The sequence below is a fragment of the Phyllosticta citribraziliensis genome (assembly GCF_038025025.1).
Source record: "Phyllosticta citribraziliensis strain CPC 17464 chromosome Unknown J3D65scaffold_1, whole genome shotgun sequence".
Classification (NCBI taxonomy): Eukaryota; Fungi; Ascomycota; class Dothideomycetes; order Botryosphaeriales; family Phyllostictaceae; genus Phyllosticta; species Phyllosticta citribraziliensis.
The window spans coordinates 355,368-370,713 of record NW_027117338.1 but is presented as its reverse complement, the minus strand read 5'-3'; the positions used below and the strand labels follow the sequence as shown (position 1 = coordinate 370,713).

Here is a 15,346-nt window from a genome sequence, read left to right as displayed (position 1 = left end):
CCATGACTCCCTGGGATGTGACGGAGAAAAGGATATGCGAACTACATCGTTCTGTTGACAAAAGTCGTGCAGTACAAAGCTATAGATTCCGCAAACTGAAGTCTTTGAACGCTCCTCATTGCTCGATTGCTCAAACGCTCTAACACTTCCTATCTGCCCCTGACTAGGTTTTGTTTGTGCCATTACTATTTCATTGCTCCAAGCCAGACCACAGCGCCCCAGGTGTGCTCCAATACTATTTTCGCACAACCATCTAGAGTACGGCAACGCCATTGTATAACTAAAAAAGATCTAGACATGAGGGCAAACAAGACATGTCGGGACGACGAGAGCCTTCGGCTGGAGGAAAACATCCAATCAACCCAATGCCACCCAAACCCCAACCGCCATCCAGACTCGACAGCCTGTGCAGAGGACAGAAAAACACGCCGCCCCAAGAACCCAAGGAACTAGGCTCAGCCGTGGCCAAAAAACAGCACGAGTAGTATATTCACACACTTATTCCCATACACTCTCCCTTTCCGCGCCACTCAGTTAATCACACAACTACCAGAAGTCAATGGAAGGTGTAGCTACTGTCATTCCATTCATTCATGCAATCAATCAGTGAATCAATCTATCTTATCTCCATTTTCAATTTAACCGACGCGCTGCACTGTACAAAACAACCCAAACAAGCCACCAACCGGTGCACCCACGGCCCAAAAGACAGACAATCAGTGAGTAAGTCTGCTGCACACGCTCTCTCTCGTACTCTTCCTCTCCTGCCCCACCGTTGTCCAATCCGACTCTGCGCGAACCAATCATTACTCTCTCTCTCTCTCTCTTGCTAGCTCTCGCGCTTCGGGCCCGCTCTATCAAAGTACGTAAATACATGCAAACCAACCAACCAACCAACCAGTCCAACCCTTAAGGAGAGAATCTTTTTTCTTCAGTCGGACTCGAGACAAACAAGTAGTAGCATCAAAAAGGAGAGCCAACAACGCTCATCCACCAGCGCACGCACGAATGACTACAAGGAAGAGGGACGACGTGTCAAGCAAAGAAGGAAGCAGGACGAGGAGGAAGTGGAGAAGGAAGGCAAAACCGAAGAGACTGCGAACGAAGTATGTAAGGTGAGTGGGAGAGCGCAACGACAAAAGACGAAGCCGCTGAATGACGCGTATCCTTTCTCCCCATCCGTACGAGGAGGCAGGCACGCTGCTGCTGCTGCTGCTGCTGCCGCAGCATCGACCAGAAGAGAAAGTATGTACAACAAAAAGAAGAAGGCAGAAAAATAAAAATCATCCATCCACAATTACCCTCCCACAGTCGATCGTCTCGTTCGGACTCATGTCTCTGCCTGTCTGCCTACCCGCCGCCTATTTTCCAGCCCCGTTCAAACCAGATCCAAACGGCTCCAGTGCCAAAAAGCAAAAACCCAACAAGAACGATGAAAAACGCACGCACCACCACCACCACTAGGACTATTGCTCTTCAACCACGCTCTCGCCAACCCTGACCTGTCCCTTGCTGCTGCCTATGCGCCCAATGTTGAGCATGCTGAAGCGCTTTTTGACGTCCTTTGCCAGGCCGCCCGCCGTCGACGACGACGTCGTGGCGCTCTTGTTCTCGTTTCCTCCGCGTGCAGCTGCGCTGCTGATGCGGCCGAGCATGGCGTTGTTCTCGCTGACGCTGGTGCCGGGGCGCCCACCCCCGGTCGCAGCGGCCGAGTCGGTAGGGTGTGCCGGACTGGTCTTGGGGAGCGCGGCCGCCGACGTGTTGCTGCTGGTGGAGTGCAGGAAGGAAAGTCGGTGGTGGCTGCGGCTGCGGCTGCGGCGGCGCGGGTTTTGCGACTGGCTCTGCGAAGTCGTCGACGTGTTGGTGTTGGACGTGGCCAGAGTGTCGGCGAAGGAGTGGGACCGTGATGTCGATTGGCGGGCGTCGTCGCTGGTGGGCTTGAGTCCGCCGCCTCCTCGTTCGCCTCCTGCCGCGGCGGCGGCGCTCAGGGCTGCGGCCAGGTTTTGAGGCGCGTAGCTGGCGGCGGCCGAGTTGTTGTTTTGGCCGCCGCTGCGCACCGTCGAGTCCGAAGCGTGGTGCGCGTGATTGGATGAAAGTGAGGCCGAGTTGCGCTTGAGAAAGGTGAGCGAGAGCCGGTTCTTATCATTGCGCGAGACGGCTCGCGGCGTCGTGTCCGGAGACGGGGAAGGGAACAAGGCAGACGAAGGGAGGAGCGCCGCGGCCGACAGGCGCATCTTTTCAAACGCAGCTGGCGAGGGCGCGGCTTGGAGGAGCGGAATGACGGTCGCTTGTGCGATCGACGGGTTCAAAAGGGACGAGCTGTTGTAGTGGTGGCTGGGCGCAGAAAGCAGGTGGGTGAGCTGGCCGACATGGAGGGCTTCGAGTTCGGGAGCGAAGGTTTGCTCGAAGCCTGGCGGGCTGGTTGTTAGCAGAGTGGTTTCTTCCGAGTCCATTTCAAGGAGGCCTGGGCTTACGTCCGGAGAGGTCCTGAGCTGTTGCTAGCTGCGCCGGTCTGGTGTAGGTGCCAAGGCATCTCTTCACCATCAGTGCATGATCCATGAGCGCATTTTTGAGGGCGCTCTCCAGGGGCTCCAGAGGGGGTTCCAACAGTCCGTCATCGTCATCCTCGCCAGCATCGGATCCAACGGGGGGGAGGGGTCTAGGAAGGAGTTCTCTGTATTGCGCTACGCTGTTGGGTGACTTGGAGTCAACAGACAACATGAGCGACTCGGTCAGCATCTGCAGCGCTGAATCTTCACCGTTGGCCACCCGCCTCTCGAGAGCAGCTAATTCGGCCGTCTTTCTGATGGTCCGCTCGAGGGCAGTCTGGAGAGGCGTGTAGATGACCTCTTCGACGGACACAATCTCACTGCGTCGAAGGATCGTGGGGAATGTCTCGGCAGTGGTGTAAATGACCTTGTGCACTCTCCGCTCCTTGAGATTGGTTTCATTGGCACCTTGAAGTCGCGAAGTTGTTGAAAACCTGTTGGGCGTGGACAGGACGTAGTAGTCCCGTATTGTCTGCGCTACCTTTGGCCGCTGGTAGATTGGATGCATGAGGTCTTTCTGTGGGCCGACTGAAAAGATTTCCAAGTACTGGCCCTCGACATCCTCGTCTTGTGCTCCAGTCGAAATCTGAGCAGACGGGTGTTGCTGCTGCAAGCGATCTGTGAACGTAGCGCGATTGTCCATTGGCGAGCCCTCAAAGACAAACTGCTTGTCTCGAAGTGCGTGAGGCCAGCCTAATCCTCTGTACACAACACGGAAGTAGCGTGGGAGCTGCCTATCGCCTCTGTTGATGCTCTCATAGACAGTTGCCATGGCTCGTTGCGTGCGTGCGAGTTTGGCAAAGTCGAAAACATTGTGCTCGTATTGTCCGGCGAGCTCCTGGTAGGCTGCCAAGGCATTGTTCCACGATAGACCGTCCTCGTAATGCTTGATCATTTCAAAGTAGAGGTGCTCTTTCCTGTCGAATGCAGTCTGTGCAGGGAAGGGCGGGTCCTCCAAGACTTGAACGGTTGTTGTAGGGTCCCATTCGTACAGTTCGGCGTGCAGACGAAGCGCGAGACCTGCCTCGGTCATATTTCCTGCTTCCGCCTGAATCTGTGCAAGCTGATGGACGTAGCGAATGTAAATGTCTTCTTTTTGCATGTCCTTCAAGAATTCCATCAAGTGGAGAGTGTCCATGATGTGGAATACTTCGCCTGAGCTTTCGCGGCCGTGTACTGCGACCAGCAAATCAAGCAGTTCATCAATGGTATTGATGAGGTCCTTGACAGCGTTGAAAAGCGCGTCATCTGGATCTTGCGCCATGGGCTCAAACAGGTCGATGAGTTCGTTGATGAAGAGCTTCTGTATGACACTCTCCGTCAGATTCTTGGTCTTGAAGAGGCGGTCCAGACAATCAATCATCTCCGCCTGAATCAAGCCCAGGTCCTCTGACAGCGACCACTCGCTGACAATCATTGTTTGCAAGACTTGAATCGCCACGCTTCTCAGCCCTTGGTGAACGCTGAGACAGAGCTCAACAATGGGAGCAACGAGCCCAGGTACGTATTGCACTTGGTAACCGCCCATCTTTTCCAGGCCATAGCGATCGCGGTCGTCAGCGGTCGTCTCCCAGCCAATGGCATCCCAGCTTCGGCGGAGCAATTCGGCGCCAAGCTCGCGCACATCTCCAGCAATCTTCCACACTGCTCTTCGCTTTTGCTCGGGGAACGTCTCGAGTGCAAGAGCATCGCTGCTAACGAGTTTGAGTAGCGTGTCGAAGAAGGATTTCCAAAGATCAGTTGCGAATTCTTCGGCCTGATCGGGATCCGGAATGAATGAGTCGATAAGAACGCCACAGAGCTTTTCCAGGGCCTTCATGGTGGCCTTGTGATGATAAATGTTGACACTGAGCCATGTCTTTGGAAACGCCCCGCCATCCAAGCTTGCCATGAGAACCTGTAGGGTATCTGAAAGAAAAGAGACCATTTCATCCTTGGGTAGATCGGGGTGAATCGTAATGGGAAGATTGGTGATAGCTGCAAGAATGGCAAGCAGTTCAACCAAGATTTCGTCAAAGTCGCCGGTAGTCTCAATCTGCTTGGAAGAAAACGGATAAGAGGTGGGAAAAAGTAGAGACAGATGTTGTTTAGGAGCCCGGGGGGCGTGAGATACCGTCAAGTACGAGTCGACCAGCTTTGGAATGTAGTCTGCGGCTTCTGGACCGAGTCCCTCAATCTGGGACGCAACGACAGAGCAGCAAAGCCGCACTTGGTCTCTCCACTGATCGTTGACTGTGCCAGTCTTGCCCCAATGTGGAGCAAGCCATCTGACAGTTCTCGAGACCAGAGTTGATCTGGTCCCCGATGTCTTGAAAGCATCCACCTCGTTGAGATGCATGACCAAGATGAGTTTGTAAAGAATGAGCTTGCCCTGAACCAAGGCGCAAGAGTCTATAAAGCTCGATGCGAGCTCGAGAACTTCGGCCGGCGTCAAGCATATTGTCAACTCTGGCAACCACGTGTGGAAGTGCTGCACGAGAAGAGTCTTGGTTCCAACCAAGATGGGAGCCGCATTCGTCATGAGAGATTCCAAGGCCTTGAAGATGTTTTGCATATCCTTGGTGAAGGTCGACTGGCGACCAGTGATTCCAATTCCTGCCTCTTTGTCTTTCTGCTGTAGTCGGGCCTTCATGATGAACTTGAAAATGTGCGCGCCAACCTTGAAGGTTGATCGGAGAGCACGCGAAGTTGCCGGGTCGACTGGATTGGACAACAATCGATTGAAGCTCCTCACCATAGCGGCCGTGGCAAATGGGTAATTGAATCGCGTCTGCACGTACTTGTCCACAAGAGGCGACATGTCGAAGCGGCGGTCGTGGACAATTCCTAATACAGTGACGAGTGCATTGAAAACCAAGTCCTCAATCTCATCACGGCCGGCATTTTCGACGAGAATCTCAAAGAGCGAGTCAAAGACCTCGGACAAGAGTTTTACGATTTCAATCTCGGGCACGAAAAGGAACCGTTTGAGGAGGTCTGCGATAGCGTTCGCGCCCTGGTCTCGCCACTTCAAAAGAGACAGGAGGTTCGGGTCTTGAGAGTGCTTGGTGCTGCACAGGTAGGTCCTGATCTTGACGGCAGCCATTGTTCCAGTGATTGCCTCGTCCTTCTTTTGAGAATTCCAAGGCAACGACAAGTAGGCACCCCGACCAGAAATCATGCTGGAGGTGTGTTCATCATACTTGTACATGGCCAAAGTATGCTCTCCATCGCGGACAAAGGCGTCGTCGGTCCACAGCGGCATCCAGCACAAAGCGAATGGAAATCCCGGTGCGTCTGCAAGACTCATGACCACGTGGGATCCTGGGACATCCTCAGGATTTATGGCAAAGCGGATCGTCAGGTTCCACGATTCACCTCTCTCAATGGCAGTGGTCCTCCATGCGGTGTGTCCGTTGCTGTTTCCGGATGGGAAGATGCAATTTTCAATCCGGTCTCCGGACGCTTTGCGAACTTCGAGGGTCAACTGGAGGTTGGCCATATTTGAAGATTGGCCCAACGCTACCGATCCGCTTTTGGGGTGTGCCAGGAAGCAGTTTTGCGGAAGAAATGGTGCGCGAAGTGTCAGATAGATGTCGCTCCTGTACTTTGTCGGGGCACCTGAGAAGCCAATCTTCTTGCTTTGGATAACATTGTGCAAAAGCGTTGGAGTCTTCTTGATGAGGGTTTCTGCATCGCTATGGCCAAAGTTCTTGATGTAGATTTGCAGCCGGTTGATGAAGGGGTATTTCTTGTACACTCCAGTCACGCTGGGGTTGAGCTCCGAAACAAGGTCGTCCCACTTCTCCGTCTCCTCAGTGACTTCGTCCAGAGGGTTGCTCGGCGTCCAGAGAGATACTTCTTGCTCGAATTCTTGCCGTTCCTTGCCCGCGAAGTCCAGGCGCAGCACACCAATTGCAAACGTTCTCCTCAATGCCTTTGGCTCCTTGGGTGTCACTGCCCGTGCTGGGGCGCTGTCGGACCGTTCGCTCGAGGGTCTGCTTGCCGTGCTTTGAGATGGTCTCAGACCAGTGAATTCGCCAGGATCGGAGTTTTTCCGCCGAGCTGACCACATGAGGCTTCTTCGTCCACGGTTGATGCTGTTGGACGAGGAAAGCCCTCCCTGTCCAGATATTGAACCGTCTCTTGTGATGCTGGGGTGAGGCATCGGGGTGGCGACCATGCGGGCTGGCTCATTTCCAAGAATCTTGACAACGAGATAAGTGTTCGCACCAGCTCCGGAACCTTCGCCAACGTCCACAGCGCTCAGATCTGTAAAAAGCGTCTTGATCTTCTCCTCGGCAATGGCAGACTCCCCACCGTCTTGGTTGACCAAGTCCGTGGCGAAAACTTCGGAAAGCGGAAGCGGGCTCGCGCCAGGGGCTTTTGAGCAGAGATACATGCAGACTGTAGTGGGCTGTTTGATTTCGCCCACGTAGTTGCGCACTGTGGCCGCCACATGGTATAACGTATGCTCTTCCGAAGATTGGGTGGGCCGCTCGTCCAGCAAACTCATTATCGACTGCAGACGGGTAACTTCTATGGCAGAATCTTCCGATGTCAGAATCCTGCCTTTTTGCGATGGACTGCGCACAATGACCTCGCCTGAGAGCATTTTGTTGCCAGCCACGAGGTCCCACACGGTTCTTTCACGAACCACGTCCAACTCTTTCTTGGTCAAGACCTTGTGAAGCAGCTGTCTTCGTGCCGAGTCCAACTTGAGTACCAATGTGGTCATCTTATCCAGTGTGCCATATCTTCTACCCAACAAAAGCTCGTGTACTTTGGTGGAGTGCCATTCGCGCAGGCAGGAAGCAATCTCGTCTACCAACGGTTCGGAAAGTGATGTCGGCGTCTCGTCTCCAATCTTTAGCATGGGAACGGGAGCAGGCGGCTTCGGCGCGTTGGGGTCGCGTGACGCGACGGAAACTGGTGAAAGCGGAAGGAAATAACCAGAGGTCTCTCTTTTCCCCTTTTGCGAGCCATGGCGCAACAGCATGCTTGACCTCTTTGCATCTTTTGGAGTCAGGGCCAGACCCAGATTGTTGCTTGCTCGCGAGTGTGACTTGGCCGTGGCCGGACTGGAGGTCGAACTCTCGTCAGGAGTGATCAACCCATTCACAGGCTGTTCGCCGTCGCTGGCGTGGTCGTCGGATCCAGGGCGCTGCTGACCATTTGCGACGCCATCTTCGTCGATGCCGTTGGGCTTGGCGTCACCGAGGACTTCGCGGACTTCGACGCAACAGCGAGGGAAGATGCCGGAGAAGACGCGCGCTTCGAGGGTTTGGCCCTTGGACGAAGTCAGGCCCGCCAGCAGCGAAGGCGGCGCGACCAGATAGCCACGATACCAGGCGCCATCTTTGCCGCCTTGCTCTATTATGTACAGCTCGTCACCAATCTCCAGCGGGAGGTCGGCTGGCGATGAGGGCTGGAAGGGATATGTGCAGATTGCAAAAGCAATCCGCGGGACAGGCCGCCAGGGCATGGCGCTGTGCTCAGGGCGCTAGACGCGATTCTGGGGCGACAATTGCATTACGCGCAATGCGGGTCGGAGGGTTGTGGATGGTCGGTGCTGTGGAGCGCAGCCGCTGAGTCGCGATGCTCGGACGCGAGAGGACGGCGGGTGGTGTACGGAGCGGCAGAGGTGGAGGAGCGGGAGGAGGCTTCTGGGAGTGGCGGACGAGAGGCGATCGGGATGGGCGAAGAGGACAGGACGGTCGGATGGGGCGTGAGGCGTGAGGGAGAGACACGAAGAGAGGACGGCCGGGGTTGGGGTTGGGGTGGGCGTGGAAAGGTAATTGATGGTGGTGCTGGGATAGAGCTGCGATCAGGAGCGCTGCACACAGGCCACTGACACGGGTAAAGCGCAGTAGTTCAGGTACAAGACACGAGGCCACCGACATCGCACCACGGTCTAGACACCGGCCCATTGCAGCTTTATCGACGTGTAGCATTCTACGCCTTTTGCTGCCGTCACCGACAAACTCAAGGGCCAGCAAAAGCAAACAGCGACCCCGCCGAGACGACACGCGGAGGCCTCTGCTGCGCGTTAGGTTGTTTGCAGGATCGACGCCTCAGACAATGAGGCCAAGCGCCAGCACATAAACATGGTCAGAGCTCTGCGCGCGGGAGCGGGATAATTATAATCTGTAGGTATGGCTATTTCATTTCTCTAGTCTCGTCAGTCTATCCAATCATGTCTATGAGGCCCTGACTCTCCGACGCTTGGTGCCAAACATTCAAGGCCGCCGAGCAGATGCTCAGAATTTCAGTCGTCCCTCCCTCTTCCGCACCACTCCCTCCTCTCGCGTGTGCGTGCCACGAGCTCCGATCCCTCTCTCACAACGTGGACACGCCTCCCTTGTGAAACTCTGCGCTGAAGGGGTAGTCAATGTATCCCACTTCGCTCTTGGCGTTGTAAAAGGTATCCCGGTTGTACTCGTTGAACTCGAGACCCTTGTACACCCTGAAGACCAGGTCGGGCGTCGAGATGAAGTACCGTCCAAAGACGACGCCGACGTTGTATTCGGGATAATCCTCGTCCACTGTCTTCTTTGCCGACGCCGCAGTCAAGCCGCCAGCAATCAACGCCGCCTTCTCCTTGCCCCAGGTCGCCAGTGCAAAGTCGAGACGATCGCTCGACTCAACCTCTGCGTTGCCCGAGATGCGCGACTCGACGAGGTGCAGGTATGCGAGGTCGAGCTCCTTCAAGCCCTTGATGATGTGGGTGAATTGCGGAACGGGGTCTGCCATACGCATTCCCTGGAATTTCGACCACGGCGACAACCTGATGCCAGTCTTGTCCGCACCAACCGCTTGCACTACCGCCTTGGCGACGTCGAGACCGAAGCGCGCCCTGTTCTCGACACTACCACCCCATTTGTCGGTTCTCTTGTTGCAGACATCTTGGAAGAATTGGTCGATGAGATAGCCGTTGGCGGCGTGAATCTCAACTCCATCGAATCCGGCCTTTTCGACGGCATCCTTGGCCGCCTGCGCGTAGTCGCGGATGTATTGCTCGATTTCGTCTTCGGTCAGCGCTCTCGGCGTGGGACCGTCGCTGGACATGGGAGTTGGGCTAGAGCTGACAAAGCCGTCCTTGACGCCCTCCTTCTCGAGAACCTCGGGCGATGCTGCACGACCATGAGCCCACAGCTGGACAAAGATTTTGGAGCGCTTGGCGTGAACAGCGTCGGTGACCTTTTTCCACGCAGCCAGCTGCTCGTCGGTGTAGAGACCAGGGGCGTTCGGGTAGCCACCAGCGCGCTTCGTAATGAAGGTGGCTTCCTGTTTATGGTCAGCCTGAGTCCGAGCATGCTTTCAAAGCAAAACTTACAGCGATGAGCAGGGTGCCGGGCACGCTCGCGCGTTGAGAGTAGTACTCGGCAACCATGGGGAGCGGGGCGTGGTCGTCATCGGCCCTGAAGCGGGTAAGGGGGGCCATGACGATGCGGTGCTCGAGCTGGGTCGAGCCCACCTTGAGAGGGGTGAAGAGCTTGCTGTTGGCGGCCATTGCTGTGGTGTTGATGGTAGATGAGGCGAGGATGGTGATTGCGAGGGAAATGCTTCTGTGGTTCTGTCTCTGGAAGACTCCAGGCTATAAATGCTTGAATGAGCATTTGTCAGGCCCATTTCCAGGGCCAATGCTGTACTAGCATGGCAGGCATACACAACTGCGGGTTCCGATTGCTAATCAACGGACAAGTTTATGACACTATCGCCGGCTGTTCGACGGCCTTCTCTGCGCAATCACTGGTGTCAAGGTAATCATGGCGTGAGAACAAGCAGCCAAACGATCCCAAAGCCCAAGTGTAATGTGTGATGGTAGGCTGGGAGCACGTGAAGCGCGTCGTCAAGTGAGGTTGCTATTGAAGCTGTAAACAACAACGACTTCAGTTGCGTCATAGACAGCAGCAGAGAACGCGGGCCCACCATCCCCGAGCCGCAAAAGCTTCTTGCGCCACTGCTGTCAATTGTCAGCGCCGCCCCTGACTCGCAGCGCCCCGCCGCGCCTCTCTCCTGAGTCGCGCTCGCTTCGCCATGGCTGCATCGCCTTTACGATCTTCTCTCAGGCCTCTACAGCTACGTCGACGCCGACTTGGCAAGCAGCCTGCGATGATGCTGCGCCGACCGAGTTCCGACGGTGTTCCTCTCCGCAACAAGCAGAAGACACAAACATGGCCTTCACTGGAGCGGCAAGGTCGGCACCATGATGGCGCTTGTTCGCCGGGGCGCCATTCTCAGGACGTCCATCTTTCAAGGAACGTGTCTTTGAAGTGAGCGATCAACCTCTGTCAACCACGACAATCCACCCGATTTCCAAGCAGCCTCGTGCCACAGCATTCTTCTCAACCCTCCACGCATGCTTGCGCCGTGGAATACGAAGAGGAACCGGCGTTTGTATGACGAGAGACCAGGGGCTGTGATTTGTGCCAAATCGACTGTCGTTTGAGCTTCGCAGTTCTCCCTCCGTCAAAGTTTGGGTCCAATTACCGCACTAAAGCCTCTGCTCAACCAAAGTATCCCTCCTGTTGTCCGCTTCCGATCAAGCCCTCATGCCGCAATGGGCTCTCGACAGCCACTTGCCTCATGCGAAGACTGCTTTTTAAAAATTTCCAAAAGCGGCCATTTGCTTTTTGCCGTCTACTGTATTCGTGCAGACGCCCTCGAGAACAAAACGAAAAGCCGACAGAGAATGCCATTTTCCCAAATTCTGTAGCCCCTGGCAACCGCATACTCATCTGGTACACCACTGCCCTTCCAAGTCTTTCCTTAATTTCCTCAATTTCCTCTTGTCTGCTAGGTTGATGAAGCGGGACCCGTCAGCTGGAAGATAACCCCATACAGAAAGGCGGAAAAGCCGAGACCGCCCTTGAAAGTTGTGGAGTTACTCGCCAATTCGCCCGCATCAACGCTACTATCTAAACAGGACCCCTTCTCCGCTCTAGCAAAAGTCGCGTCCCCTATTGCGCCTTAGTGCCCCAAGCCAAATTCACGCCCCCACGACGCCTCTCTATACGACTGACGACAGCCAGCTCCCTCCTTTTACCTGTCCACAATTCAATCAAACTGACCACGCGACTACATTGCAGCTTTGTTTTCCGGGTCGTCTCGCAGCTGAGTCTTCTTGCACAGAAGCATGGCGTAGTGGTCGTCCGAGTCGGCTGCCAGGAAGCTGAAACCAGGGTTGACCTGTTGCTCGCTCCCGAACTTCCCCTTTGCTCTCGAATCGCCGCTAGCGTCTGCTATCGTACGGTCCCTCCTCTCCTGGCCTTGTTTATATTCATGATCAATGCATTCGCTGTTGGGTGTGGTGTTTTCCTATCCTCCCTCCAGCCTCAGCTGTGCAATTGGTGCGGCCGGGAATGAACATTGGCAGTCTTCTCTAGCAATCTCTCCCGCTCCACGAACTGGTGCCTTGTCGACTAGGTATGTCCACCCCTTTGAATCCTCTGCTCTTTGATGCTGATCCCAATGTCAGCAATCTTTGATTGAGCTTCGACAGGGAGAGTTTATGTGAAAGATTTTCTTCTGGAAAGCGGATCAGCTGTGGGTTCTGGAGAGAACGTGATGCCGACTATTCAGACTCAAAAGGCGAGGCCGTGTAGCTCGCCAGTGGACGCACGCGAGCTGACGCGCCGACTGGAGAGGCTGCTGCTGCTTAGGGCCGGCCATGCTGCAGAATCTTCTGATGATGCTCAACCTGTGCAGCTCGAGGGCACCAAAACTGCTGTTGAGAAGAGGTTGCAAAGGGTATCGATGACGGCCGGCTCCCTGATTACCACCACCGCCCCATCCCACGCGGCGGAATCTTCGATGAACAAGGCGTCCGTTGCAGACGCAAAGCTGTCAAAGCAAATTCGCGTGACAGATTCGGCAAAGCCCAAAAATACCACAGACCGTGACGTCGGAAGCGAGAGTGCAGCAAAGACGTCAAACGGCGGGACACCAAAAACAGACCGCGCGCCCATCGACGCGAACGAATCTAGAAAAAGGCGACCGCTGTCGATTGGAAATGAAAAGTCCAATGAAAGTAAGGGGAAGGATGTTCATGAGATTAGGAGGCACGGACCGGCAAAGGAACCAGGACGACAAACGAACACCGCAAACAATGTCAAGCGAGCAGCAACGACAAGAGGCTTATATGCTGGCACAGCCCCGCAGCAAATCAACCCCAGGCGCTCAAGTTCTTTAGAAGCCGTCAAGGAGGAGCAGGAATCAGACAGCCGGAGCAGACCCAACCTGGCCAGGGCGCCGTCCTCTTCCACCGAAAGCTACTTGAGAGCCATCCAAAAGCGAACCAATTCCGAAAGATACTCAAAGCATCGACGCCCTGCCGGAGCCAAGATGCGGACGACGTCGAGTGACGAAAATCTCCGTGGGCCCGCCGTCGGCGAAACGTGGCGTGCCTTTGTTGCTGCGCAGATTGCCAAAGACCCTAAAAGTGACCCACGAAGACAACATCCCAGCCGCCGGGAGCGTGACCTCAGTGGCAGGAAACCTAGACCCAACAGCACGGCAGACCTAGACGCATGGTTCTCAGACATCAAGGGCGATCAAGAAAACAGCCCCCCACCACGTCCCAAACGAGCAACCATTGACCGACCCGACTGGAGCCAAAGCGATACGAAGGAGAAGAGGTCGAGCTTGAGACACCTCAACTTCCTGGACCCTGTCTTTCGGCGATCGACTCGACGGAGCAACAACATGGAGCCGGGGGCTGCCTCACAAGACAAACAGGCCAAGAGACGGACCGTCTGCGGAGGAGAATCACTCGACGCAAAGAAGTCACTTGCCACTGTTGATATCAAGGTCACCAGTCCAACTGGACGTCATGGAAGAAAGCTCAGCACTGCCGACGGTACAGGTCGCCCACCGCGGTCTCCACCTCCCAAGTCTCCGAAGCGCTTCTCGTATGCGTCCTTCCCAGCCTTTCCCGCAGGGCTCCAGGTGGGCTCTGTCCCCATCGAGCCGCCGGCAAAGTCGCCCAGGCGCATGCACAGCCTTTCGACCAACACCTCATCGCAGACCTCCAGAGCGAGCAGCCCAGTCCCCGAGGTTGCGCCCTTGAGAACGAACAAGTTGGACAGCGCCACCTCGCTGCCTCCGCCGTCGGACCCAGACCCAACGCAGTTCTCAACCGCTCCCAAAAGCTTCCGTGCAAACCGTGCGTCCAAGCTGGGTCTTCAACCACCGGAAATCTCCGCGCCGGAACCTGTGCTTGTCGCGCGTGAAGCTGCCCTGGCAGCCCTTGAAGGCAAGGCGCCGACGCCAAAGAAAGCAGACGACACAGACGACGAAACCGATGAACCATCAGCCACCGAGCAAAAGCCAGAAGATGCACAAGCGATTCTGCCAGACAGCGGCGCGGCCACGAGCGCGCCTTGCTTGCTGCCGCCGACGCCTCCACCACCGCCAAACGCCAACCCGACAATCAACGTCCAAAGGGCTTCCATTCCTCTGCCGGAGCCATGTTCCCCACTGCTTCCCCAGCACCATTTCCTGCGGCCGTCGACGCGCTCCTCGACTCGGTCGTCCCGCCTCTCTCTGCGGTCCAAGAAGTCGTCCAAATCCGTCACTATCGCCCCCGATGCCGCTGTGGCTGAGGACGCAAGCCGCGGCCGTTCCCGCTCGCGCTCCCACAGCAGCCGCAGCACGGCTCGTAGCATGCAATCGCGCGTGGGGATGCGCTCGCGCGGCAGGGAAAAGGGCAAGGCCGTCGCGGCCGCCGCGCTCGACCTGGAGAGCGCGTCGGGGGCAGCGGACAGGGCGCGAGCTCTGGCACGCAAGGGGTCGGGGTCGATGAGGGCGTGGGCGACGGCGGGCCTCAAACTCGAAAACAAGCCACCATCATCGCAGCACGGGAAGAGCGAAAAGGGTTGGGTGCGCGTCGGTCGCGGCGACGCAGACAACAAGGAGAGAGATGGAGGCCGCGATGACGGCGGCGAGACGACGCCGACTGGAGGGCTCGGTGCAGCAGCGAAGCGCTGGAGCGCCGTCATCTGGCGCGGATGGCGCGGCGGCGGCGAGCAGCGCGGCAGCAGCGTCGAACGCGACGCCGACCTCCCCTTCAACAACTCCAACTCCAACGACAACAAACTCCAAATCCCCGTCCCCCGTGGCTCAGCGAAGCCGCTGCTGCCCCTGCCCGCCGAACCGTCCCCCTTCACCACCAGCAGCGCCTCGCCGCCATCGCTGGGCCGCGTGGACGAGGAAGACGCGCCCTTCCCCGGCATGCCCTGCAACAACAACGCGAACACCGCGGCAGCGCTCGTCCCGTCGCCCGTGCCGTCGACGACCGCGACGGCGTTTACGACAAACACGCCGCCGGCGCGCGGGCACGGGCGGCTGTCGCTGAACTTCTTGCAGGGGTTCAGGGGGTGGGGTGGTAGGGCGTAGGGGGATCTCACTTCCCCTATCTTTCCCTTTTCTTTTCTTTTTTTTTCTCTCTTCTTTTTACCCCTCCTGTATTTTCGCCTGTTCTGCTCTTCCTTTTGCTCTTTTCCTTTTGCAGCCCAAAAGATTGTGTTACGCGCGGCGGCAAAAGAATCCGACCATACACTCACTCACTCACTTAACCCATTCCCTTTCTCTTCTTTTCCTTTGTCCCTGTCTCTGTCTGTATCTAACCTCTTACACACACACACACACACACACACACACACACACACATGGCCACGCACAGGCCTCTCCTATCTTTGTCGTTACTCCATCTTTTCCTGAATTCCACTTAATCTGCATCTGGTCGCACTTGATACTATTACCTGCTTGTGCTCTCTGAATTTATGTGTGCGCGACTGAGTAGGTACTTACATGCA

General features: G+C 56.2%; 3 protein-coding genes across 3 annotated transcripts; 1 reads left to right on the top strand and 2 right to left on the bottom strand.

Moving 5' to 3' along the window:
• Positions 1-1,284: 1,284 nt before the first annotated feature.
• On the bottom strand, positions 1,285-8,353 carry J3D65DRAFT_608531 (putative SH3 and Ded_cyto domain protein). The gene is made up of 2 exons (XM_066798589.1): positions 2,475-8,353; positions 1,285-2,410 (listed from the first exon to the last, which is right to left on the bottom strand). Exons 1-2 carry the CDS (start codon positions 8,011-8,013, stop codon positions 1,467-1,469), a joined length of 6,483 nt encoding a protein of 2,160 aa, XP_066659335.1. The 5' UTR covers positions 8,014-8,353; the 3' UTR covers positions 1,285-1,466.
• Positions 8,354-8,653: 300 nt separating this feature from the next.
• Positions 8,654-10,390, bottom strand: J3D65DRAFT_608525 (NADPH dehydrogenase). Its single transcript, XM_066798588.1, has 2 exons — positions 9,865-10,390; positions 8,654-9,815 (listed from the first exon to the last, which is right to left on the bottom strand). Exons 1-2 carry the CDS (start codon positions 10,039-10,041, stop codon positions 8,868-8,870), a joined length of 1,125 nt encoding a protein of 374 aa, XP_066659334.1. The 5' UTR covers positions 10,042-10,390; the 3' UTR covers positions 8,654-8,867.
• Positions 10,391-11,658: 1,268 nt separating this feature from the next.
• Positions 11,659-15,208, top strand: J3D65DRAFT_6209 (uncharacterized protein). The gene is made up of 2 exons (XM_066799899.1): positions 11,659-11,957; positions 12,010-15,208. The coding sequence occupies exon 2, from the start codon at positions 12,099-12,101 to the stop codon at positions 14,925-14,927; it is 2,829 nt and encodes a 942-aa protein (XP_066659333.1). The 5' UTR covers positions 11,659-11,957; positions 12,010-12,098; the 3' UTR covers positions 14,928-15,208.
• The last annotated feature ends 138 nt before the right edge of the window (positions 15,209-15,346 follow it).

Bases quoted from the DNA above. Each gene is read 5' to 3' on its own strand.
- J3D65DRAFT_608531 (XM_066798589.1), bottom strand. From the start codon at position 8,013: ATGCCCTGGCGGCCTGTCCCGCGGATTGCTTTTGCAATCTGCACATAT. The intron at 2,411-2,474 runs GTAAGCCCAGGC...CCAGCCCGCCAG, and splicing joins AGCTCAGGACCTCTCCGGAC to GCTTCGAGCAAACCTTCGCT.
- J3D65DRAFT_6209 (XM_066799899.1), top strand. From the start codon at position 12,099: ATGCCGACTATTCAGACTCAAAAGGCGAGGCCGTGTAGCTCGCCAGTG.
- J3D65DRAFT_608525 (XM_066798588.1), bottom strand. From the start codon at position 10,041: ATGGCCGCCAACAGCAAGCTCTTCACCCCTCTCAAGGTGGGCTCGACC. The intron at 9,816-9,864 runs GTAAGTTTTGCT...GACCATAAACAG, and splicing joins CCGGCACCCTGCTCATCGCT to GAAGCCACCTTCATTACGAA.